The 27146-nt window shown below is 41.6% G+C and overlaps 1 protein-coding gene across 1 annotated transcript in view; it reads left to right on the top strand.

Annotated features, from left to right (window-relative positions):
• The window catches only part of ASCC3 (activating signal cointegrator 1 complex subunit 3), a 1202160-nt gene that overhangs the window by 1039575 nt on the left and 135439 nt on the right, over positions 1-27146 (top strand). The window contains exon 36 of the mRNA XM_063917038.1: positions 1604-1738. Coding sequence (XP_063773108.1) covers positions 1604-1738 — 135 coding nt within the window. The remainder of the gene's footprint in view (positions 1-1603; positions 1739-27146) is intronic.

Below are 27146 nucleotides of genomic sequence, written 5' to 3'. Positions count from 1 at the left end.
CATCTATTACAGGTTACAACTGTATTTGTATTCCAAAGTGATTGAAACAAATAGATGATCTAAGTGCAGTAAAATACACGTGTTCGTGCCTATTTAAGATTAGTTGAAGATTTCACAAAGTACAGACTGTACAAAGGACTGTAGTTGTAGAGGTAATGGGGATTGTTAATGTCTCCAAGGTACAAATTAAACAGGCAATTTGCACAGCAAAATATAAAGCAGAACAAAGTGTTATACTGTTATGTAACAAAAAACAGCTGTGCAGGAAAAAGTACTGTAGAATTTGAACATAATTTGGACATTATACAATATAAATCCTAGGTTCTTAGCAAACTCGAGGAGACGTATAATGCACTAACATATTCTTGCCGTTTGAAAACCCCAGAGTTCATAGTTACATTGATAGAATGTATGTGTGTATTTGTATTTTACTATGTGATCTCGAAAAAACAGGGCTGGTAACCGGGGATGTTGTTTTGTGTGCCTGAGGCATCAGGGACAATTGAATATCCTGCGGGGAAGGGGGAATTTCGGAGGGGCAACAACAATTATCCATGGTAAATTACTGCAGCTAATTGAATATCCCCCTAAATCTTTTACCATATAGTGTACTGTCATTTTAGTGTCAAAAAGTGTGCACCTGCATTTTGGATTGATAAGAAACTTCTGCAACGGCAGCTGTACTTGCCCACCTTGTGGCCCGATCTCGCCCTGGACTTGCTGAGTTTTTGTTTACCCTGCACAGAAAACATATAAATGTATTTGCTCCCCTTGCATGGCAACATGGTTTGTTCCAGAAACAAAGTTGCCTGCTTTTTTGGCTTTACTTCCAAATCAGAATCAGGCCTTTACTCACACAAACTCACTGAGGGTGAAATAATTGAATTGATCCCATAGGGTGATTAAGGTATTAGCTCTCAAAGGCAAAGACCTTCCTCAGCATATGCTTATTGACCTCTTCTGTCATCATAATGTGGGCTCAGACCCTTTCTATCTGTTTTGGTTTCTATTGCATGTATATGGATAGTAGTTCTGCCAAAGGATCAAGTTGTTTTTGGTTAGAAAATAGAAGAAATGGATCTATATCTGTCCTACCTGTTCCCTATTTTCAGTCCCTCTTTTTAAAAAAAAAACCCCATATATTTTAAAGTAATAAGAAAAAATATGGAACCCTTGTGTAGCATATACAGTAAGTATGCAAGCGGAAGATCACATATGGACCCAACGTGCATTTCAGTTAAGAGTGATGTTACTTTTCCATTAAAGGACACTTATTTCTTCATTATTGTAAATTGTGTTTACATATCATTGGTAAGTATATATGCTATTTTTTATGTTTTTTGCACAACTGTTCATTTTGGATGTGCAGTTTTGAGTGCTGCCATTCTTACCTTGCTAATATACACAGTGCAAGTTGATACACGCTTTACAGTAGTTTCCACACTGGACAAGTCTTCAGATACTTATTTTATTTACTTCTAAGATTATTTCACTGATCTATTTGGAAGTAGTTATAAATATGAAACAGTATATATATTGAATACATGACTTAGCATAAAACATTCATGTATTGTTATTTTAACAGTTTTCTGCTTCTTTTTAGGATAACCGTGGTATTGAGCCACAAACTTATGGACGCATTTCCTCTTATTACTATCTGAAACACCAAACCGTTCGGATGTTCAGGGACAGATTAAAGCCAGATTGCACTGTTGAAGACCTGCTTTCCATTCTCACCGTAAGTGAATACAAATTTGTTTAATGTTTTTTGTGTATTATATTCTGTATTGTAGCCATCTATCCAGTTTTCCCTTCTAAATGTGTTGGGTCCTCGAGACTAGGTTATGTGGATGGGTAGGCTTTGATGAACAGGTGGGTTTTCAGTGCCTGTTTGAAGCTTTGCAAGATCGAGGGGAGTCTTATAGAGCAAGGGAGCTCGTTCCATTGGAAGGGGGCAGAACGGGCAAAGTCTTGGATTTGCACATGAGATGCAGTGGCCACGGTAGAGGAGAGGTGACGGTAATTGGCTGACTGGAGGGGGCGGGAGGGAGTATATAGGGAGATAAGGTTGGAGATGTAAGGAGCAGTGGAGTTAGAGAGGGCCTTGTATGTGAGGGTGAGGAGTTTAAAGAAGATTCTGTAGGGGAATGGGAGCAAGTAGCAGGTTTTTTCGAAGGCGAGTGACCGATCTGAAGCGCAAGGAGAGGAAGATAAGTCTAGCTGTGCAGTTGAGAACAGATCTGAGCATAGCAAAATGGGAATGTGGGAGGCCAGTGAGGAGAATTACAATTATTCCAACACGCACCTATATTACTCCGCACCTCCCCTCTCCCATCCCGCATCCCCTCTCCAAAAACATACGGGTATGTCAGATAGATGTAAGTCTGAGTTCTGGGCATGCGCAGATGATTTTATGTATCTTACGCTATGGCAAAAAACTGGCAGAACTTTTTATCTACATCAGCCCCTGTGTTACAGTATCTGTTTCTGAATTGCATTTTTATTTTGCAGACATTTCCTAGTGCCTCTAGATCATTTGCATTTTGGGATAAAAAGCAAACCGCACTTCCTGTGTTTAAGCAGCTCAAATGTTTTTTTTATTTTGCTTATCTGAAATATACCCTTTTTGTTTTAAACTTCTTTTTTCAATTTTATAATTAAACTTTGTCTTGCTATTAATCATATTTTCTACAATTATAATACTGAACATAATTCAATTGTTTGGAGCCTTTAACATTACGTTTTCATGTTTGCAAATACAGCTACTGTATATGAGACTCTGTGGAGTGGAATCAGTACACAATGTATTCTTTATATAGATCTAAATTTTGTGGTAATTAGTCTTAAAGTTGAGTTTTTAGTGTCTAGTAAATGTGTGACCTGAAAGTTTTTGTCAGTCTGGAACTCATAAAAAGATACATCATTTTGTGTTCCCCTCCCCCCAACAATTGGCTGTTTTTCATACACTGAATTAATGAGCTTAGTAATTAAGGCAATTGCTTCACACCTCCATTGTCGGCCAATAACACTGCATCTGTCTGGTGCTAATGCGTTCTCTTCACTTATGCTGGCATTTAACAGTTTTAGCAATAGGGAATAACATGTCATAGGCTAAATAGGATAATTAGTTATAAGTGAAATTGTCTAGGGAATATTAACTTCTGAAGTAATCTAACAATGCTATATTGATGTGAACATGCAAAAAAGTTAACATAACAATGAAGGTCCATTTATTGAAAACATTTTATATATATATATATATATATATATATATATAATTTATTTAACAAGTTTCTTATATAGCGCAGCAAATTCCGTTGCACTTTACAATTAGAAATAAGAATAATATAACAAAACTGGGTAATAACAAACAGTCACAGAGGTAGGAAGGCCCTGCTCACAAGCTTACAATCTATAGGGAAATAGGCATGGATACACAAGGATAGGTGCTATCTATTGCAGAGTCATCCACCAGATTGCAAAGGTTCTTGATGGGCTGTATGATATGGTCACACAGCAATGATGAACCGGGGTCGAGAGGAAGGGATAGTGAAGAGTGAGAAGACATGTGAGGATATGTGTGGATGTAATTTGATAGGAAAGTTTATGAAAGTTACGTGTGCGGTTCTGGAATTTGATAGGCTTGTCTGAAGAGGTGAGTTTTCAGGGACGCTTGAAGGTTTGGAGACTAGAGGAGAGTCTTATTGTGCGTAGTAGGGCATTTAGCATATATTATGTTAAATGGTAAATAATCTTTGCTGTACACATACAGGTACACAAAATAATTGAAGCGCTGTATAGTCAGAATATATATTTCATGCATTTATTACCACATATAAACAATTATACATACAACATACAATATATACACACGGCCGGTGTTAAAATTAATAAAAACCAAGTACACTCGGTATCGATTCAAAATACACATTCCTTAAGCTATTAGTATCCAATACCATCAAATTATCTTGGCTCCAAGTGATGTTAATGGAACAATCAATTAGTAATTAGTGAATCACTCAAATATATATTAGCAATTGATTAGTATGAGTCCTTAATGATACTGTTAAAATATTGATGAAATGTATTAGCAATCAATTAGTATGAGCCTTTAGTGATGATCATATTTGGCTCAATAGCCATCCATTTCTCAGAAGACACAGTCCTCAGTAGACTCAAAATTAATTAGTAAACAGCAACTGTTTTCAATCAGAACTCCGTCCACAGCTGTTAGTAAGGTTTTGTCACATGCATAACTGGGTGTTTTAATCAATGCTCTATCCACAGCTGTTAGTGGGATTTTGTCACATGCATAGCTGGATGTTAGTTGTTGAAATAGCCAGTAATGTCCATGCTAAAGATTGCAATGATATATTATAAACACAGTCAATGCTTCTCTTATATACTGAAGTTGTTATGCATCAAAAAACACCCATAACTGATCATACAGCCATTCGGCATAAGAATAACTTCACTCTATTCTGGGCATTTAAACACCTCTGTCGGCTTACTATATAGTAATCTCCGCCGTGCACCTGCAGCTGGTGCTGGATTAGCTTCCTTCTCGGGGTACCGCCGCACCAGAGGTCCGCTCGTTCAATGTCCCATTTAAGTGTGATCAGGTACCGGATCCGTGCAGAAACAATCTCAACGCGTTTCCCCGCCTTTAGAATCGGCGGCTTCCTCAGGAGTAGTAATACTCATGCTCCCGTATATTCACTTTAAATAGGCCACTGCATACCCACTTCTGGGCGCTAAGCTGTCACGTATGCGTACTACATACAGACCAATACACTTATACCCTTTTCAGACAGAAAAGTTTGAAAGTCCCGGCAATTACCCGGCATTTTAGTGTCGGGTCGTTTTGCCGGGACCTGCCTGACCCCCCCCCCCCCTTCACACAGACATGCAAATTACCGGGTCAAAAATTTCAACACGGGTATTTTGTCTGTGTGAAAGGGTCAACCCGTGTCTTAATTCCCATGTCTTCGACCCTGGTAAATTCCTGGGTCAAAGTCCCGGGAATTACAACACGGGTTGACCCTTTCACACAGAAAAAGGACCCGCGTGTTTCATGAAATAACCGGGTGGAACTGCTTCAGACGGTAATTTAATTTTCTGTCTGAAATGGGTATTAGCCAGCCACCTTGCCTGTTAACCTGACCCTCCATGTTTTTCCATCTGTTGTGAAATCACTGCAAGTTTCTTACCACAGCTAGACAGACATATCAGATGGGCAACCACTTCCAACAACTTTATAAGCATACTGTACATTCTAACTCCACTCACATTGTCAATATTTTATTTTTTAGGGAAAACTAGATTTTAACATTGCAATTAGTTTTATTATTTAAGGTAACTGCTAACAACTCAAGACACAATGCACTAATGATGTGATTATCGTTTCCTGCAATTTGATTACTTTAAATGTACCTAAGTGTTCTTATTTAATAATTTGTCCCACATTTTAAACTAATTATTTATTGCATGTGTATGCTTCTTGTTATACACATTGAATGAAACCTACAATCATTTATTATTTCATTGACTGTTAGTCTGTCCCAAGGCCTCCAACCTTTGTACAACTAATGCAATCAGAATTACCTCCAGTGCTGAAATGAAGAACCATTGACAATACAATTCTATGGTGTCGTCATGACCCATACATTTGCAAACCCTGAGTGCATTTATTAGCTCTAATTCAGGGTACTTATAGGACCTACTATATATATATATATATATATATATATATATATATACTTCCCAACATCGAGAATGCAGGGGACGGAACTTCTGCCGAGCCCTTCCGAAAAGGGACTCATCAAAAGGTGACTTGGCTTCACAGCAATGCTGCGATCGCGAGCCATGCCCCGGTATTCCGTCACTGTGGGGGCATGCCCCCCAATCCTCCAGTCTCCCGTGAATAGACGCTGAGCATCTGTCTATTCACCACTGCTCTGCTCTGCACTAAGCAGAGCAACGAGTGACGGGAGTCTCCCAACTGCCCCCCCGCACACACACACACGGGGACATTGCGGCCATCAGATGGGACAGTCCCTAAAAAAAGGGACTGCCCTGCAAAAATCGAGACATTTGGGAGGTATGCATATATATAGAGAGAGAGAGATAAAATACTTGTTGATTTAAATACATGTATATGTTAAATGGGGGGGGGAAAACAATTAAAGTGAGCGAAAATCAGAACTGTCTTCATAACATGTCACTCGCAGAAGGGCAAATGTAAGGTCTAAAATGTGTCCTATTAAAACTACTCATAGTGGTAGAAAAATAAAGGTTATGTGAGAAGAAAGGGGCAGCCTCCCCTAGTCCATGAAGCTGACCTCTTATCTGACTTAAATATTCTTGTTCCAAGCAACTTCTCTCTTTTGACATACTGTTGCACCTGGATGTGGATCATTAGATCTACACTGAAAAGGTCTACAGTCAATAAGTCGACCACTACTGGTCTACATACATAAGGTCGACAGGGTCAAAAGGTCGACATGGAATAGGAAGACAGTAGAAAAGGTTGACGGGGTCAAAAGGTTAACATGAAAATGGTCGATACAAAAAGGTCGACACAATTTTGTAATAACAATTTTGGGGTGTTTTGTCACTTTTCTGCCACAAAATAGCCCCATTAGTGTACCGCGACCCCTCTCATGACGAGTGAAGGCACAGGTTACCACTGTGCTTGGCAAAGGTTACTATTCCCAATCGTAGTCCACATGGACGGTAAAGTATGAATACCTTGAAAAAAAATGGAAAATATTTTTTTCTAAATGTGTGGAACATTGTCATGCCGACCTTTTTACCCTTTTAGTGTAGATCTATAGACCGCATGCTCACTGCTATGCCTAATGCATACATACTGAACTAGGAATTTTGTGTACTAATTGTAACCAAAATTCAGTACACTAACCACTGCTACCTAATATTAATACTCAAAGCAATGACACAGTAAACACTGTGAAGTAATGTGAAATGTAATAAGATACACAATATAATTATGTTTAAGCGCTGTGTTCTTATGCTCCCCAAAGTGTTATTTTCTATTTAGATTCCCAACGTGTACAAATATGTAAACAAAATCAGAAGAAAAAAATATATAGTGCAATACAATAAATAATGATTACTCAATTGTGTCAACACTAAATCAGATTCTTCCACCAATAATTGATAGGAGTGTCCCTTCCACCAGCCTCATATAGGAATCACTAGATACTCTTATTAGCTCATGTAGTAGATTGGGGGGTATTTATTAACGTTCGCAGAGAGAGATTTAATTGTGAGATAGAAAGTTCTAGCTAATCAGCTTCTGCCCAACATTTTACAGGCTATGTTTGAAAAATGATTATGTATCACTTACACTTTTATCTCTCTCCTTTGATAAATATTCCCCTTAATCTCCCAATTATGCCTCCTTTTAGCCACCAATAAAATGTAATCCAAATTCATCCCAGAATTCTTGAAACATCAAAGGTCATGGTAAAAATAAAATATCAAAATAGTGACATACTACTTTGTAGTGTGAAAAAAAAAGATTATTTAATAGTTGCATATACAAGAAATAAAAGGTTAAACATATAAACATAAATGGATGCAATCATATGCTTGTACCAGTCAGATATATAAAGTCGGCATATCAAGTTTCGACATTCAGCTTTAAAAAAGAAGGACTAAGGGGCCGCCATTGGATCAACTAACAGACGGATTCCAACTTGAAGTAGGACTACATCTTACATTTGGATCCCGGGAATCCTGTTGTTTATTGTGATATGCCGACTTTATACATCAGACTGGTACGGGTCTATATGGTTTACACTACAAAGCATTATGTCACTATTGTGATATTTTATTTCCCACACAATCTTTGATGTTTTGGGAATTCTGGAGTGAATCTTCTATATATCTAATGTTAACATTATGTATCTGACATTATATTTACAGTTGTTACACACCTGACTACAAAAAGAGGAGAATTGCAGTGTTCTGCAATGGAAACCTTATTTGTCTGATGTGTGTAGGAAAAGGATTTCCCCCCTACTAGATTTATGTCAAACATCTGTAGCTATGATGAACATCCTGGAACTTTTACTTATATATTTGTGTATGTTTTTATTGAATTTTCATATTTTCTAGCATATGTCTTAGCATATGAATTTTGCATTACGATACAGTCTATTTATATGTGTGAATAATAAATAAATATATATATATATATATATATATATATATATACACGTTTTTGTCAAGGTGTGAACAAGAGTAAACAAAAGATTCTTACCTTATATGTGTGAGTAGCCCGCCAAAGTGTTCAGACATCGCCGGCGCTGTTCGCTGCAGCGGTACCCGGACGCCTTCCAGTGTCCCTGACAAGTGACGTCACTCTCTGTAGATACCGGGTTGCCACGGCAACCCCCGACGCTAACTCCTAGTGCTGGCTCTGTCATTAGAGAGAGACGGAAAAGTGCAATGATTGTTTAAAATACAGAGACCCGATTCCACTATTTAAAATGCAATACAGGTTGAGTATCCCATATCCATATATTCCAAAATACGGAATATTCCGAAATACGGAATTGTTTGAGTGAGAGTGAGATAGTGAAACCTTTGTTTTCTGATGACTCAATGTACACAAACTTTATTTAATACACACAGTTATTAAAATATTGTATTAAATGACCTCCAGGCTGTGTGTATACGGTGTATATGAAACATAAATGAATTGTGCGTATGTACACAAACTTTGTTTAATGCACAAAGTTATTACAAATATTGGCTAAACTGTGTGTATAAGGTGTATAGGAAACATAAATGCATTCTGTGCTTAGACTTAGGTCCCATCGCCATGATATCTCATTATGGTATGTAATTATTCCAAAATACGGAAAAATCCGATATCCAAAATACTTCTGTTCCCAAGCATTTTGGATAAGGGATACTCAATCTGTAGTGTGTTGCTACTACTAGCTAAAGCAATATAGTGGTTGCGGGAGAGGGGAGAGGAGGGGAGGAAAAAGAGGCCAGGGATGGATGTTGTAAGGAATAAAACTGTGGATTAAAGGAGAAAAGTGTGTTTCACAGGCTGATTTTCCATCCCAATCCGCCCCTGGTATAGTGGCATATAATGTGAACTGGGGACATGCATGCGAGTTGGCTAAAAGTTGCTTATCACAACTAAAAAAAATCCCATTGATGTGACATTTTGCTAGTTACCATGGGTCTCAATGGGAGTTTACAGGGATTTTTGTTTGTAGCCCCTGAGTATGTGAAAAGTCGGGGAAAATATCTTAAGGTTAAATGTTGAGACTGAGGGTTATATTTACTAGGTTGCAGGTATATAGAAGTGGGAAAGTTGCCTATAACAACCAATCAGATTCTACTTATGAATTATCTAGCACCTTCTAGGAGATACAGGTTGAGTATCCCTTATCCAAAATGCTTGGGACCAGAGGTATTTTGGATATCGTATTTTTCCGTATTTTGGAATAATTGCATACCATAATGAGATATCATGGCGATGGGACCTAAGTCTAAGCACAGAATGCATTTATGTTTCATATACACCTTATACACACAGCCTGGAGGTCATTTTAGCCAATATTTTTCGTAACTTTGTGCATTGAACAAAGTGTGTCTACATTCACACAATTCATTTATGTTTCATATACACCTTATACACACAGCCTGAAGGTCTTATAACACAATATTTTTAATAACTTTATGTATTAAACAAAGTTTGTGTACATTGAGCCATCAGAAAACAAAGGTTTCACTATCTCACTCAAAAAAGTCCGTATTTTGGAATATCCCGTATTTCGGAATATTTGGATATGGGATACTCAACCTGTAATAGCTTGAATCTGATTGGTTGCTATGAGCAACATCTCCACTTTAATAAACCCGCAACTTAGTAAGTATAACCCTCAGTGCATAAACTGTGATGTACCTCACCCAATAAATAATTATGCACAGGTAGCATTTAATTGGCTTAATTGGTCCAATGAAGTTAAGTAATTTTTTTAATTAGTGTTCTAGGTTTAATTATGAAGGACATTTATTTTGGGTTGTTATATAAATGGAAAACTAGTTAGTTTTTCAACTTGCAGCTGGGAGTTACAAGTGTTTTTATGAATATGGATTTGGAGGATAAAATCAGATGCTTTGCCTCAGCTAAAGCTAAAAAAGTAATTTTATTTATTGTTTTGTGTTTTGTGTGTGTGGGGGCACTGATTACAATCGTTCTTTAAACTGTTATTTTTGGATGTTCAGTCCTGTGTGAAATGAGTCAGGGATTGTCCTTCAGCTCCAAGAACATTTTTCTGAAACCATCCAGAATTTATTTTATCCAGACTTGCAAAAAGCAATAAGTTATGTTGCCTGTGATAAACTGTATTTAGTTTTTTTCAGTGCTGAAGATTTCTGACCATCACTTAACTGCTTCTATATGTAAATAATCTGTAGTCATAAATAGTGATGAGCGGATTCGGTTTTACTCGGTTTTACTCGGTTCTCAAAACGGCATCTTATTGGCTCACGGATGTCACGTGTTTTGGATAGCCAATAAGATGCCGTTTTGAGAACCGAGTAAAACCGAGTAAAACCGAACCTCGCTCATCACTAGTCATAAAATCATATGTACTTTTTTTCTGCCACTTATTATTTCCAGTATGTTTCATCTATCTAGGTACTATCAAATACTTGTCTTGGTGTATGTACTTTACTTCACAAGCATTACAGATATCCTCTTGTATTAACCGTTATTCTTCAGTAGAGGGCAAGGCTTCCTTTTATCTTTCCAGATGTATTTATATTAACACAATTATGCTCTCCCAAGCAGTGGCTACAGGATCACTGAATACTGCAAAATTCCATAAACAATGATTTAGGAAGTTTATCCCCACAGTATTAGATGTTGCAGGTACAATAGTAAACTTCCTGTGGAAAATAAAAGTCTATACAGGCATATTGATTTTGCGATGCAATGCCTGCAAGCAGAAAAATGCAAGTGAAAACCAAATAAACATATTGGTATAAAGGAGTGAAATACAAAACCTATAATAGACTGGTTACATAATGAGGCTTGTAGCTATGTTGAAATTTAATTAGCATATTCCTGTCAGGAATAAAGGTGGGATTAACCTCACATAAACATCAGCTGTTCCTGTAGGATTTCCTTGCAGTTGTCTTGGTAGCACCTGAAACAGACATGGGTCCTGATTCTAGTCGAACGCAAAGTCAATGTTGTGAGGAGACAGGGGAAAGGGACCGCTGGGACTTGCCTGCATTTTGGAAACGAAAGATTTAACCCTCTCGTCCAAGTTCTGTGTTCTTAGATTAAATTAAAGCCCTTAGTCTGCAGGAGTCCTACAGAAGAATGAAGTTAGAAACAGCCAGAAACTTCCTGGATCCACAGGAAGTCTTGAAGAAACATACAACAGTGGAGTGCTCCTTCTAGACATCCCTCCTTCTTTGCCTCAGGAAAGACTGACAGCAGGAATCCGCCAATCAGAAAAGAGGAAGCACCCAGGCCAAGCCCAGGGGACAGAAAACAACAGAGAGGGGAAAGGTATAAAAGGTTATCACCAGGACCTCTGTGTGTGAGTGTGGTACAGCTGGACCTACCTGAGGTTGGGGTGTCGTCCAACCTTAGCATAATTGCTGCAGCTACTTTGTCTGCACTGCTGCAGCTGTCATCTCTGGCCTCTCCGGGAGAAGTCATAGAGTAGCTGGGAGGACTTCGCTGAATCCTCTGTGGACTTTACCAGAACATTCCTGCTCTTGAGTTGTGGATTTTTTTTATTTCTTCTAATAAAGTTCACAGTGGGGGCAATTCACCCCCACTGTGTGATCTCTTGGACCCTAGGGTATTCAGGTCAGATGTAGTTGATAAATAATTTTCTACTGTGCATGTGTCTAAGTCACATTATGCATGCATGCAGGGTCCAGTTTTTACTGACATGCATGGCCTCAGAAATGTCTTCAAAATATGCTGGACATTCCCGGGCAGTGACTAGGAGGTGGCACTGCAGATGCACAGAGATGGTCTGTGTTCTTGGTATATTATGGGAGCGTCACAGGCTTGTCATTTTAGTGGATGCTTAATCAATTGTTGGAGGCCATGCTCTGATTCGGAATCTGCACCTTGCATTGGGTTGGTGTGAGCTTAGATGGTGCAACTGATGGTTGCGTCTAAAGATGCACCAAGCAGTATTAAAGTGTCTATAAATGCTTAAAGTGGGTGTTTCAGTCCTTCACCATTCAGATGCACACCTCTACACCAGGGAAGGGCTAGTAGCATTATTTTCATAACTTCACAGAGAAAGTACGCCAAAAGATGTACACTTGTACATTGCAGTGTCTGCCACAGAATCAGGCCCATGGTCTGCAAGTGGCAAAACATCTGTGGAATATTCTTTTTAAAAGCTACTGATCAAAAGAGGGCTATTCTCTGCATGCGACAGCAATCTACCACAATCTGCTCATGTCTGGACTCTTTGGTCAGGTGGCCAAACTAAAGGAATTTCTCACAAATATAGAACATCAAAATCCACCTACATTTTGCAAGTTAAAAGAGATATGTTTAGTGCAAATAAAACACAGCTCATCGCGCTAAAGAGAACTATACCCAATAATTTTATGTATATAGCGCTTTTCTCCAATAGGGCTAAAGGTAATTACAGGAACCATGCATCCAACATGCATGTTGAATTCCACTGATTTGGTTCCTGGTGAGACGGGTGAATAGTGGTACACAGAGTGGTCACATATAGCCAAAAGGAATAAACAGAATCATGGTCAGAAAACCCCAAAATAGCAATTGTTTAGTAATGGAGGACAGGCTAGCTAGGAGGTCAGGGACAAGGTCTGATACTCTGGCACAGTGCAGCACTCAGAGTAAGCTTAATTAGGCAAATCTGGAACCGCTGACATCAGCAGCTAGATGACCGTCACTATATTGTACACTCAAAGCTGTGCATCCACCATCCAGCCAACAGGCGAGGAGGATGGCAGCTCAGCACACAACAAGGCAAGCAAAGGACAAGAAACTATGCCATCGACCCAGTAAGATGGAACAGAGTTCCAATGCCAGACCATCTGGGATCAACAATTATTATTTATTATTTTATTTATTAACAGTTTCTTATATAGCGCAGCATATTCCGTTGCGCTTTACAATTAGAACAACAGTAATAGAACAAAACTGGGTAAAAACAGACAGACATAGAGGTAGGAAGGCCCTGCTCGCAAGCTTACAATCTATAGAGAAATAGGCATAGATACACAAGGATAGATGCTACCTATTGCATAATGGTCCACCAGATTGCTAGGTTCTTAATGGGTTGTATGATGATACCCCACAAAGTTACCCAAGTGTCAGGAGGGTGTGAGACTAAAGAAAGACAAGATATGTGATGTTATGAATACTCTACAGAGGATGTAATTAGATAGGGAAGCACTGAAGGTTATGTGGGTGGGTCTGGAATTTGATAGGCTTGTCTGAAGAGGTGAGTTTTCAGGGAACATTTAAAGGTTTGGAGACTAGAGGCGAGTCTTACTGTGCGTGGGAGGGCATTCCACAGAGTGGGTGAAGCCCGGATAAAGTCCTGTAATTTTGAGTGTGAACAAGTAATGCGTGTGGATGAGAGACGTAGATCTTGTGCAGAGCGGAGAGGTCGGGTAGGGAGATATTTTGAGATGAGTGAAGAGATGTATGTTGGTGCAGTTTGGTTAATAGCCTTGTATGTGAGTAAAAGTATTTTATATTTAATACGGTAGAATACCGGTAACCAATGGAGGGACTGACAGAGCGGATCTGCAGACGATGAACGTCTGGCAAGGAAGATTAGCCTCGCAGCTGCATTTAAAATGGATTGTAGTGGTGAGAGCCTATGTTTGGGAAGACCGGTCAGGAGACTATTACAATAATCAATGCGGGAGATAATGAGAGCATGGATTAGAGTTTTTGCTGTGTCTTGTGTAAGATAAGGGCGTATTTTGGATATGTTTTTTAGATGTATGTAACATGATCTTGAGACCGATTGAATGTGGGTAACAAAGGACAGTTCAGAGTCAAGAATGACACCTAGGCAGCGAGCTTGTGGGGTAGGGGTGATTGCAGAGTTCTCAACAGTGATAGAGATATCAGGTTGGAAACTACTATTGGCCGGTGGAAATATAATTAATTCTGTTTTGGAAATATTAAGTTTGAGGTGGCGAGATGTCATCCAAGATGAAATGGCAGAAAGGCATTCAGTGACACGGCCCAATACAGATGGTGACAAATCAGGGGAGGATAGGTAGATTTGAGTATCATCCGCATACAGATGGTACTGAAATCCGAAAGAATTGATTAGTTTGCCAAGAGATGTGGTATAGATAGAGAAAAGCAGAGGACCTAGGACTGAGCCTTGCGGTACTCCAACTGAGAGAGGTAGCGAAGTAGAGGTGGAATCAGAGAAACGAACACTGAAGGAGCGATTAGATAGGTAGGATGAGAACCAAGAAAGGGCTGTGTCCTGAATACCTAGGGATTGTAGTGTTTGTATGAGAAGAGAGTGGTCAACAGTGTCAAAAGCAGCAGAGAGATCAAGGAGAATAAGGAGAGAGAAATGTCCTTTAGATTTAGCAGTGACCAAATTATTCACTACCTTAGTCAGTGCTGTCTCTGTGGAGTGTTGGGCACGAAATCCTGACTGAAGTGGGTCCAATAGGCTGTGTGAGTTAAGAAAGTGTGTGAGGCGAGTGTAGGCAAGTCTCTCCAGTAGCTTGGAGGGGCATGGGAGCTGAGAGATGGGACGGTAGTTAGAGAGAGAGTTCGGGTCAGAGTTTTGTTTTTTCAGAATGGGAGTAATCACTGCATGCTTGTATAGAGAAGAAAAGATACCAGTAGACAGGGAGAGATTACAGATTTTCGTTAAGGTTGGGATGAGCACAGTAGACAGAGCTTTACTAATTTGTGAGGGTATAGAGTCAAGGGGAGAGGTATTCGAGTAGGCAGATGAAAAGAGTGCAGATACTTCATCTTCATTTGTAGGATCAAAGGAAGAGAAGGTGTTAGAGGGTTCAGGCAGGGAATTGAGCAGGTCACTTGCTGTGGAAGAGCATACCATTTCATTCCGGATCTTGTCAATCTTGTCCTTGAAATAGGGAGCAAGATCTTGCGCACTGACAGTGGCTGGTGGGTTAGGTGAGGGAGGGACAAGAAGTGATTTAAATGTATTAAAAAGTCGCTTGGGGTTAGAGGCTTGAGCAGAGATGAGAGATTGAAAATATGTTTGTTTGGCAGTGTCCAGCGCAGTACGATAAGAGTGGTAGGTGGTCTTATATGTGAGAAAGTCACTTGAACTACGAGATTTACGCCACTGGCGTTCAACTTTTCTTGAGAGTTTTTGTAAGTGTCTAGTGTATTTAGAGTGCCACGGTTGACATCTAAGTCTACGTGGAGTGTGATGGGTAGCTGGAGCCACTTCATCAAGTGCTGTTACTAGAGTTTGGTTAAGGTGTGACACAGCAGTCTCTGGAGAGGTGAATGTAGAAATTGGTGAAAGCAGTGGTTGCAGAGAGGTAGATAGTTGTTGAAAATTAATAGCGTTAATATTTCTGCGGGTAAGAGGTGTCCTTGTAGACTTTAGGGACATGGCGTTTGAAGTAATGGAGGAGAGCATGCATGTGATAAGGTTGTGATCTGAGAGAGGGAAAGGAGTGTTAGTGAGTTCAGAAACAGAGCATAGTCTGGTGAATACAAGATCAAGGCAGTGGCCCTCCTGATGAGTAGGGGAGTCAGTCCATTGGGAGAGGCCAAGAGAGGAGGTTAGAGAAAGTAGTTTAGAGGCATGGGGAGATTGTGGACTGTCAATAGAGAGATTGAAATCACCCATAATGATGGTGGAGATGTCAGAGGATAGAAAGTGAGGGAGCCATGCAGAAAAATCTTCCAGAAACTTTTTGGGTTGCCCAGGTGGGCGATAGATAGCTGCAACACGCAGAGAGAAAGGGGTGAAAATCCTAATAGAGTGTACTTCAAAGGATGTAAATGTGAGTGAGGGAACAGGTGGTAAAACAATGTGCGTGTAACATTTGGATAGTAATATTCCAACACCCCCTCCTTTGATGTTACCAGGCCTGGGGGGGTGTGTGAAGTGGAGGCCACCATGTGACAGTGCTGCAGGGGAGGCAGTGTCTGATTGTGTGAGCCAGGTTTCTGTTATAGCCAGCATATTGAATTTGTTTGCTATGAAAAGGTCATGAATAGCTGTTAATTTGTTGCAAACAGAGCGTGCATTCCATAAAGCACATTTTAGTGACTTGGAGGTAGATGGGAGACAAGTGATGTTGATAAGGTTTGTTGATTTTATATTCCGTTGTGAATCAGCTGAATGTGAGCGTGGTATGTGGATGGGACCTGGATTTGGGGATATGTCACCAGCTAGTAGAAGCAGAAGAAGAGAGCGATAGGTATAGTTAGGGGAGGTGTGTGATAGTTTCTTATGGTGACAGGTAGAGGATGTGACAGTTAGTGTACATAGATAGGTTAAAAGCTCATGAGTGTTAATAAGAGGGGAGTGGATTAATGAGGCTGCAATGTGTACAGAGCGATAAATAACAGGAATAGTGAAGGACGATGTCATTTTATAGAGGATACCATGAAGTGCTATGAGGAAAAAAAGTCTGTGGAGCATGGTGTTTATAAAGAGAAAAGTATAGATAGGAAAATGCTTATGGAAATTGTTAATCAAATGGTAGATTTACAATGGTATACAATGTGTGCAGCTTTTCTAATGGGACATCTCTTGGTATAATTGTATAGACCCCTATTAAATATGAAGCTTTTGTCATCACTTAACATTACCCCATTCCTCCTCATCGTGTGTGGTATATTTTTCAACTTTCACCATGTCAACTTGAGAATGTCGACATGGTCATAATATCAACATTGACTAGGTCGGCATTCATCATGTTGATACTGTTGAAGCATCAACATGATTAGAATTTTACAAAATGTCCCTGGTGGTCTAGTGGTGACTAACTTGGCACATTGGGTACAGAGGCTTCAGCTGTGTCTTCGGAGTCTGATGGTAACTTCCTGCATGAATCCTAATCCATAACCTTAGCCCTACAACTAGTGCCTAACCCTAACCTCTCCTCCAACAAAATATCTCTAACTCTCCCCCTAATGCCTAACCCTCCTGTAGCCTAACCCTAACACACACACCCTTCTTCGGTCTGTGCAAGATGATGGCATATCACGTTGACATTTTAAATATGACTGCATTCTACATATGCAGAAATGTTCAATGTCGACTTTTCAATATTGTCGGCATTATAGCTGTGGACTTTATGACTTCTTCCCCTCCTAATCCTAGGCTGGCTGCGATCCCTCTTCCATTCCATCCTCGTACATCCACTCAGTCCCAGGTAGTGCTTTTAACATTTTATGCTACCACTCTGCCATTAAGGATTCTGCAGTGTCTTTAGTAACTACTCACACATCCAAAGTGAATATGATAACTGCACTTTATATTTCGTTTTTTAGACCTGGCTCTATTACTAAGAGCAGGTCAGGCCTTACTATTGCTGTTTACTTGCATTTTCTTCTCTCGTCTCTTCCCTCTCCCACCCCGTTCCCACTTTCACACCACTGGAAGTCAATGTTACCTTTTGTATTGTGTAAAGAAGTGACCTTAAGCCCCAAGATCTACCCTACCAAAAGGAAATACCTGTATAATATTGAATAGCTTCAAAATACAGATATTATCCCGCTACTCACATGTGTATTGGTCATCATCATCAAATCGTAGAGTTCTCCTCATGGTGGAAAGTACCATATTCCAGTGGTTCCCAAATTGCTCTACATCGGAGACAGTGAGCACTTAGGGTAAATCTATTAATTAGCGGCACATGAGATCTAATGACAGAACTGGTCCAGAAATTATTGCATTATCATTGTAGTGATATTATACCATGATTCAAGATATGGTGGTGAATAAACAACTTTTATTTGTTCTATTTTGTAGATTCAAAGCATTCATTTGTTTAATAAAAATGTGTTTTTGTCTTGTGGCTTTTAATATGCTCGTACTATTGAGATATTGGTTGTTTATATTGGAAAAATTGAACTGTTAAGGTTTTGTTTTGGCCTAGGGGTGCCCTGAAATTTTTGCTATGGAATTAAGGGTGCTGTGAACCAAGAACGTTTGGGAACAACTGTCATATTCGTTGATCTGGCCCTTAATGCAATAGTCACTGATAAGAATGGTGATCAGAGGTACCTTCTGTAGAGGATTGACAGCACTCTACCACAACCCATCAGCCTTAGGTTTAGCGAATGTCATCTCCCTTTAAAATTAGAAATGGTACCAGACAGGGGTAATATTTATCTTTCTTAATAGTCGCATTCGGAATGGAGCATCTAGCAGCTTATATCCATCTCAATCCGGGCATTTCTGATGCCTCTGTTGGACCCTGTAAGCATAATATTGCTCTCTATGCCTATGATGAGATTCATGAGTGAGAATTCTAATATATGATAGGCATCTTACTTGACAGAATAATTTGCAACATTTCCAGTAGATTGCAGAGATAGTAATGAAGGGATATAGGTTTTCTTAGTCAAGATGTGTAAGATAATATGATTTACAGTGATCATAAAATGTAAATCCTTGTTAAGCCGAGGATGAGCGAACATTAACGTGCAAGAGAAACGAGAGACAAGTAAAAGTGTGTCAACAAAGGAGTCTGATAGAAATGACTGTCAGAAATATTTTCTATAAGAAGAATACATAAGATAGTATATTCCCATACTGTATAGCTTATTCATACTGCACAAATATATGAGCTTGCACTTAAATATAGTTCCAATATGTGTCATAGGGTTATTTTTCAGAAATCTGTAGCAGGAATGTTTGGTATATCTTTGTTGACTGCAAGATAATATTGAATGTAAATGTAAAAGGTAAAGACATTTTCTTTATCTCTGTGTCTCTGTATATTTAATGTTTCTATGGCCGTGCATAGTAGCCAACATATTAGTAGGGAGAGATGAAATAGTGTACCATTTAAAGGCTTGTGCAGAAAAGATGCTTCTTTTACAAGTGGTGGTGATATATAGTGACTCTCGTTCCCCATCTAATTAAAATCAAGCTATTTCCATGCAGATTCAAACTATATATTAAAAGACATTTAACTGTATATTGTAGTTATACACACATAAGACAATGGAGAGAGTGGAGAGCTTGTTTTGCTGGCAGTAAATGTACATGTGCAGGATCACATTTATACTAACATTGAGAAAACGGACAAACTGAATTGGTACTAGTGGATGCATGATACTGGTGTTGTCATGAAGCCAGGGAAGGGTCCCCTAATAAATAAACACAGTCCAATGAAAGCAATGCTTCAGCTGTATATAATGTCTACCTTGCACACATTGCCACCTGAGGCATGGTCCTCATCTTGCTATGCCTAAAGCTCTGCAAACACACTACAAATTAGATGAGTGTTCTTGAGTTGCGTTTTGACAACTCTGACAGTAATGATCTCCAAACCCACTCCACATAAAAAAATGTTTTCTTATAAATCTCTAATAATATATATATATATATTATATATATATATATATATATATATATATATAAAGGCACTCGCTTTTCCAGCTCATTGGAAAAAGCAAAACAAGCCAGCACTCACGGTTTAGATGAGAAAACGAAGAAGATTTATTCCATATCAAGGCGACAAGTGTACATACAGGCACAGCCCAACAGCTGTTTCAACCGATACAGGTCTTCCTCAGCCCCTGATGGCAGAAGACTTCAGCAACGGAGGTACAGCGCAGCGGTCGCGCTGCGCTCCATGCTCCCACACACCAACGGCACTCACAGGATGCAGGGCAGCAGTTACCGAGGGTCTTTTTTCACTGACAAGATGCGTATTCGGGGCCCGGGAACCGTATACGATACCCCCGCCAGTATAAATAAATTCAAATTTAAGCGGGACTACAGCGCGCCGGGAAGGGGCGGGGCTTAGCCGCACAGCTCACCAGCGCCATTTTATCTCTCCACAGCCGCTGCAGAGACGCTGGCCCGGACCTCCAAGCTCCTTACAAGTAACAAGGGAGCAAAACGGGGGGGGGGGGGGGACACAGGCAATTTGGTGCTTTATATGTTTATATTTTACAGCGCAACCAACATATATTATTTGTTTAGTAGTATATGGGCGCTGGGGTGTGAGCTGGCATACTCCCTCTGTGTTCCCTCTACAGGCTTCCCTGTGGGTCTGTCCCCTTTCTTTGGACAGTGTGGGTGTGTCGGTACTGCGTGTCGACATGTCTGAGGCTGAGTGTTCCTCCCCGGAGGAAGTTACTGGGGGCGTGGAAAAAGATTTGGGAATGACTCTGTCGGCACAGCCGACTGCTGATTGGGTGAATATGTTGAGTACATTGAATGCAAATGTGGCATTATTGTCTAAGAGGCTAGATAAATCTGATTCTCAGACACAAACATGGAGGAAATCCATGGAGGACACTTTGTCTCAGGTACAGACCCCCTCAGCGTCACAAAAACGTTCATTTACCCAGATGGCAGATACAGATACCGACACAGACTCTGATTCCAGTTTCGACTTCAGTGAGGCTACTTTACATCCAAAAGTAGTTAAGAGTATTCAGTACATGATTGTCGCTATTAAAGATGTTTTGCATATTTCTGAAGAGCCCCCTGTTCCAGATAAGAGGGTTTGTTTGTATAAGGGAAAAAAGCCTGAGGTGACGATTCCCCCTTCTCATGAACTGAACGCTCTTTGTGAAAAGGCTTGGGAGTCGCCTGACAAAAGGTGGCAGATTCCCCAGAGAATTTTTATGGCATATCCTTTCCCCTCTGACGACAGGGAGAAATGGGAGTCGTCTCCCAATGTGGACAAGGCTCTGTCACGACTGTCCAAAAAGGTGGCGCTTCCGTCTCCTGACACGGCTGCCCTCAAGGATCCGGCGGATCGCAAGCAGGAGACGACATTGAAGGCCATTTTCGTTACTGCTGGTGCTCTACTCAGGCCTGCTGTGGCGTCGGCGTGGGTAAGTAGTGCTATTGCTAAGTGGGCTGATAATTTAGCTTCTGATATAGATACCTTTGATAAGGTTAATGTTCTTTTAACTCTTGGTAATATCAAGGACGCTGCAGATTACCTAAAGGATGCGGCGAGGGATATTGGCCTCTTGGGATCAAGAGCCAATGCCATGGCGGTCTTGGTCAGGAGGGCGCTGTGGATTCAACAATGGAATGCTGATGCCGACTCCAAGAAAGCTATGGAAGCTCTTCCTTTTAAAGGTAGTGTCTTGTTTGGTGAGGGCCTTGCTGACCTGGTGTCTACCCCTACTGCGGGTAAGTCATCTTTTCTTCCTTATGTTCCCGCACAACAGAAAAAGGCGCCCCATTCTCAGATGCAGTCCTTTCGGCCCAATAAATACAAAAAAGGAAGGGGTTCGTCATTCCTCGCTTCAAAGGGTAGAGGAAGGGGAAAAAGGTCACCTGCTGTGTCTGGCGCCCAGGACCAAAAGTCCTACCCCGCCTCTGCCAAGTCCACCGCATGACGCTGGGGCTTCCCTACGGGAGTCCGTGCTGGTGGGGGGCCATCTCCGGATCTTCAGTCAGGTCTGGTTTCAATCGGCCCTGGATCCTTGGGTCTTAGGCATAGTGTCCCAAGGGTACAAACTGGAGTTTCAGGAGATGCCCCCCCCCGCGCCGCTTTTTCAAATCGGCCTTGCCAGTTTCTCTTCTAGAAAGAGAAGTAGTAAACACTGCGATAAAAAAGCTGTGTCAACAGAGGGTCATTGTCCCCGTTCCCCCGTCCCAACGGGGGAAAGGGTTCTATTCGAGCCTTTTTGTCGTGCCGAAGCCGGACGGCTCGGTCAGACCGATTCTGAACCTAAAATCCCTCAATCCATACTTGAAAACTTTCAAGTTCAAGATGGAATATCTTAGAGCTGTGATTTCCAGCTTAGAAGGGGGGGATTTTATGGCGTCAGTTGACATAAAGGATGCCTACTTACATGTCCCGATATATCCTCCTCATCAAACCTTCCTAAGATTTGCGGTGCAGGATTGTCATTACCAATTTCAGACGTTGCCGTTTGGGCTTTCCACGGCCCCGAGGGTCTTCACCAAAGTGATGGCGGAAATGATGGTACTCCTACGCAAGCAGGGTGTCACAATTATCCCGTACTTGGACGATCTCCTGATAAAGGCGAGATCAAAAGAGCAGTTGCTAAGAAGCGTGGAACTCTCCCTGATGATTCTGCAACATCATGGTTGGATTCTCAATTTGCCAAAGTCTCAGTTGATTCCGACAACTCGGCTGCCCTTCTTGGGCATGATCCTAGACACGGAACGGCGGAGAGTGTTTCTTCTGGCGGAAAAAGCTCTGGAAATCCAGACCATGGTCAAGGAGATTCTGAAACCGGCAAGAGTGTTGATTCATCAATGCACTCGAGTGCTAGGGAAGGTGGTTGCGGCTTACGAAGCCATTCCGTTTGGCAGGTTTCATGCCCGGGTGTTTCAGTGGGATCTGCTGAACAAATGGTCCGGTCTCACCTGCACATGCACCGGAAAATAAGTCTATCTTCCAGGACCAGAATTTCTCCTGTGGTGGCTGCAAAGTTCTCACCTTCTAGAGGGACGCAGATTCGCGATCCAGGATTGGGTCCTGCTGACCACGGATGCAAGTCTCCGAGGCTGGGGTGCAGTCACACAAGGAAGAAGTTTCCAGAGAAAATGGTCAAGCCAGAAATCTTGTCTCCACATAAATGTTCTGGAGTTAAGAGCCGTTTACAACGGCCTTCTGCAAGCGAAGAACCTTCTTCAAGGTCTACCTGTCCTGATCCAGTCGGACAACATAACAGCGGTAACGTACGTAAACTGCCAGGGCGGAACAGAGAGCAGAGCGGCAATGGCGGAGGCCACAAGAGTTCTCCGCTGGGCGGAAGGGCACGTGAGCGCTCTGTCAGCAGTTTTCCTTCCGGGTGTGGACAACTGGGAAGTAGACTTTCTCAGCAGACACGATCTCCATCCAGGAGAGTGCACCCTTCATCCAGAGGTGTTTGCAGAAGTAACAAGGTGTTGGGAAATCCCTCAAATAGACATGATGGCGTCTCGCCTCAACAAGAAGCTTCCAAGGTATTGTTCCAGGTCAAGAGACCCCCAAGCCAGTGCAGTGGACGCCCTGGTAACTCCGTGGTTGTTTCAGTCGGTATATGTGTTCCCTCCACTTCCTCCCATTCCAAAAGTGCTGAGGATCATAAGACAAACAAGGGTTCAAGCAATACTCGTCGTTCCAGATTGGCCACGGATGGCCTGGCATCCGGATCTTCTGGAATTGCTCATAGAAAATCCTTGGCCGCTTCCTCTAAGAGAGGACTTGTTACTGCAGGGGCCATGCGTGTTTCCGGACTTACCGTGGCTACGTTTGACGGTGTGGAGGTTGAACGCCAAATCCTAGCTCGTAAAGGTATTCCCGGGGAAGTCATCCCCACTCTCCTTAAGGCTAGAAAGGAGGTCACGGCAAAACATTATCACCGTATTTGGAGGAAATATGTGTCGTGGTAGGAAGCCAAAACGGCTCCTGCGGAGGACTTTCACTTGGGTCGTTTCCTCCATTTTTTGCAGGCAGGTCTGGATGCAGACCTGACATTGGGTTCCATCAAGATGCAGATTTCGGTTTTATCTATTTTCTTTCAAAAAGAATTGGCCGCCCTTCCTGAGGTACAGACTTTCGTGAAGGGAGTGCTGCATATCCATCCTCCATTTGTGCCACCCGTGGCACCGTGGGATCTTGAAGTGGTGTTACAGTTTCTTATGTCTCACTGGTTTGAATCTTTGCGAAAGGTTGAGTTAAAGTTTCTCACTTGGAAAGTGGTCTTGCTTTTGGCTTTGGCGTCTGCCAGACGAGTGTCAGAATTGGCGGCTTTGTCTGACAAGAGCCCATATTTGATTTTTCATGTGGATAGAGCGGAATTGAGGACTCGTCAACAATTTCTGCCGAAGGTGGTATCTTCGTTTCACAATAATCAACCTATTGTGGTGCCTGTGGCTATGGATGCCGTGACGGTGCCAAGATCTCTTGATATCGTGAGAGCTTTGAAAATTTATGTCGCCAGAACGGCTCTTGTTAGGAAAACGGAGGCTCTGTTTGTCCTGTATGCTTCCAACAAGATTGGAAATCCTGCTTCCAAGCAGACTATTGCACGCTGGATTTGTAATACGATTCAGCACGCTCATTCTACGGCTGGATTGCCGTTGCCGAAGTCAGTGAAGGCCCATTCTACCAGGATGGTGGGCAGATCTTGGGCGGCTACCCGAGGGGTCTCGGCAAAGTTTGCCGAGCAGCTACGTGGGCGGGTTCAAACACTTTTGCTAAGTTCTACAAGTTTGATACCCTGGCTGATGAGGACCTTATGTTTGCTCAATCGGTGCTGCAGAGTCATCCGCACTCTCCCGCCCAGTCTGGAGCTTTGGTATAGACCCCATGGTCCTTTTGGAGTCCCCAGCATCCTCTAGGACGTAAGAGAAAATAGGATTTTAATACCTACCGGTAAATCCTTTTCTCCTAGTCCGTAGAGGATGCTGGGCGCCCATCCCAGTGCGGACTGTTACTTGCGGTTGTATTGATACTTGTTGTGTTCGGTTACACGAAGGTTGAGTATCAGTTATATTCAGCTTGTTGCTGTTGTTAGTTCATACTGTTATCTGGTATTCCTGCTAATCCAGTTGTACGGTGTGTTTGTGGTGTGAGTTGGTATGTATCTCACCATTAGTTTAACAAAAATCCTTTCCTCGAAATGTCCGTCTCCCCTGGGCACAGTTCCTATAACTGAGGTCTGGAGGAGGGGCATAGAGGGAGGAGCCAGTTCACACCCAGTTAAAGTCTTTTAGTGTGCCCATGTCTCCTGCGGATCCCGTCTATACCCCATGGTCCTTTTGGAGTCCCCAGCATCCTCTACGGACTAGGAGAAAAGGATTTACCGGTAGGTATTAAAATCCTAGTTTTGGCCTAATTTAGTCTATATCAGCATAATTTGACAGATGACATTTCCATGTGTGGGTTAGCTGTACCATACCTCACAACTTCTATCAGCCAGAGATAGAGGGGTATGGACTTTCAACCAGAGCCGTAACTACGTGTGTGCCAGGTGTGCCTGGCACACAGCGCAGTCGCCCTGAGGGCGCAACTGCCCACATTCTCTAAAGTCATCAGCGCGGCATTGTAATGAGTCAAATTGACTCATTACAAGCCGCCTGTGTGCGTGTGCTGCCGCCGGAGAGGAGCAGCTCCGGGGGCTGGTGAGGAGGAGGGAGGGGGACTCTGGAACCGCAGCAGCACTATGTAATTGGTGGCGGCGCTGCTGCAGGTGTCCCTCTCCTTCCGCATTGGCTGACCGCCACCGCTGTGAATGCTGGGATGCGCTTCCCTCATCCCAGCATTCACAGCGGCGGCGGCCAGCCAATGCGGAAGGAGAGGGACAGCTGCATGCGGCGCTGCCACCAATTACATAGCGCTGCTGCGGCTCCCATGTCCCCCTGCCTCCAGAGCTGCCAGCACGAGGACCCTGACTGCCTGAGCCAGCGGAGAGATGGTAATTATTATCTATTCTATCTATCTATCTATCTATCTATCTATCTATCCTGGCTGCCGTAATGTGTAAAAAGGGGGACTGGCTGCCGTAATGTGTAAAAAGGGGGACTGGCTGCCATAATGTGTAAAAAGGGGGACTGGCTGCCATAATGTGTAAAAATAGGGACTGTCTGCCGTAATGTGTAAAAAGGGGATGCTGTCTGCCGTAATGTGTAAAAAGGGGGACTGTCTGCTGTAATGTGTAAAAGGGGCTCTACCTGGTGTAGTGGCGCTACTGTGTGGCGTAATTTGAATAATGGAGACTACTGTGCACCGTAATATTAATTGGTATTATTTTGTGGCCACACCCCTTCCTCATGAAGCCATGCCCCTATATTTGTCACACGCGCCTGCGGCGTGCACTGCCCTTATTTTACATAAGGTTGGGGGGGGCGATGCTGTTTTTTGCACACAGTGCTAAAATGTCTAGTTACGGCACTGCTTTCGACTAGGGGGCATGGCCTTGTGGTGAATGCTGTGCCTGTTTTTCATCACTGAGGAGGCATGCTCAGGGAGCTGCTGGTCATGCCGCTATTATCTCTGTCCCATGAATAGATGACGTGCACACATCAGTCATAATCGCTGATATAACACTACTTTTTTTGCATATCATAGTAAAGAAAAATAATAACAATAAATATTAAAACTAGTATTACCTGTAAACTAAATGTTGACAGGTATAATTGGTTGTTCTTGATCTGCACAACTCGAAACTGGACATATTGATAAAAAAAAAAATTAGTAACAGGGTTTAAAGCTTTACTAAAACATAATTTTACAGCAAAAAAATTTCACTTATAGTCTCAAGATCATTTTCTACAATCTTGTTACCTCTCACCAGCAATATCACCAGTGATGGTCTGTATCAAATGGGTACTGTGTGTCCGTTGTTACATAAATTCTGTCAATGGTGTCTCAACATTGCTTGGAAACCAGGGTTGGGGAAAAAACAAAAAAAAATTTGTATAAACATTTGTTTTTTGTTTAAACTTTTATTTTTTATTTTTTTGCATTACTGTGTAGATGACAAAATTTTTTATATTTGATGAAAAAAAATGAATCCTGCTTATTTTATGAATACTGTGAGATATTGCTGTCTATTAGAAACCTTGATCAATCATGTTTTAATGCTTTTTTAACATTAACAGCCCAGTTGAATTGTTAATGTTAGAGAGCATTAAAACATGGTTGATCAAGGTTTCTAATGGTTGTGTTTCATAGTATTAATATAATAAGCAGGATTCATGTTTTTTTTTAATGAAAACATTAATGCAAAAAAATAAAATCTGAACAAAAAAAAAGTAATTTTTTTCCCCAGCCCTGCCGGAAACTGTTACATAGTTAGAATCATCGATGGTTGCGCATGCTCACAAAAAAACTGTGGTCAGAGTAGGTAAGATGGTTTATTGCTAATATGCAGACAATAACGAATATCATGACAGTGCCCTCATTGAGACTCTAACTGCAGTCTGAGGCTCCCAGCA

Source organism: Pseudophryne corroboree, chromosome 4, assembly GCF_028390025.1.
Source record: "Pseudophryne corroboree isolate aPseCor3 chromosome 4, aPseCor3.hap2, whole genome shotgun sequence".
Lineage (NCBI taxonomy): Eukaryota > Metazoa > Chordata > Amphibia > Anura > Myobatrachidae > Pseudophryne > Pseudophryne corroboree.
The sequence above is the reverse complement of the archived record's forward strand: the minus strand, read 5'-3'. Positions and strand labels throughout refer to the sequence as shown.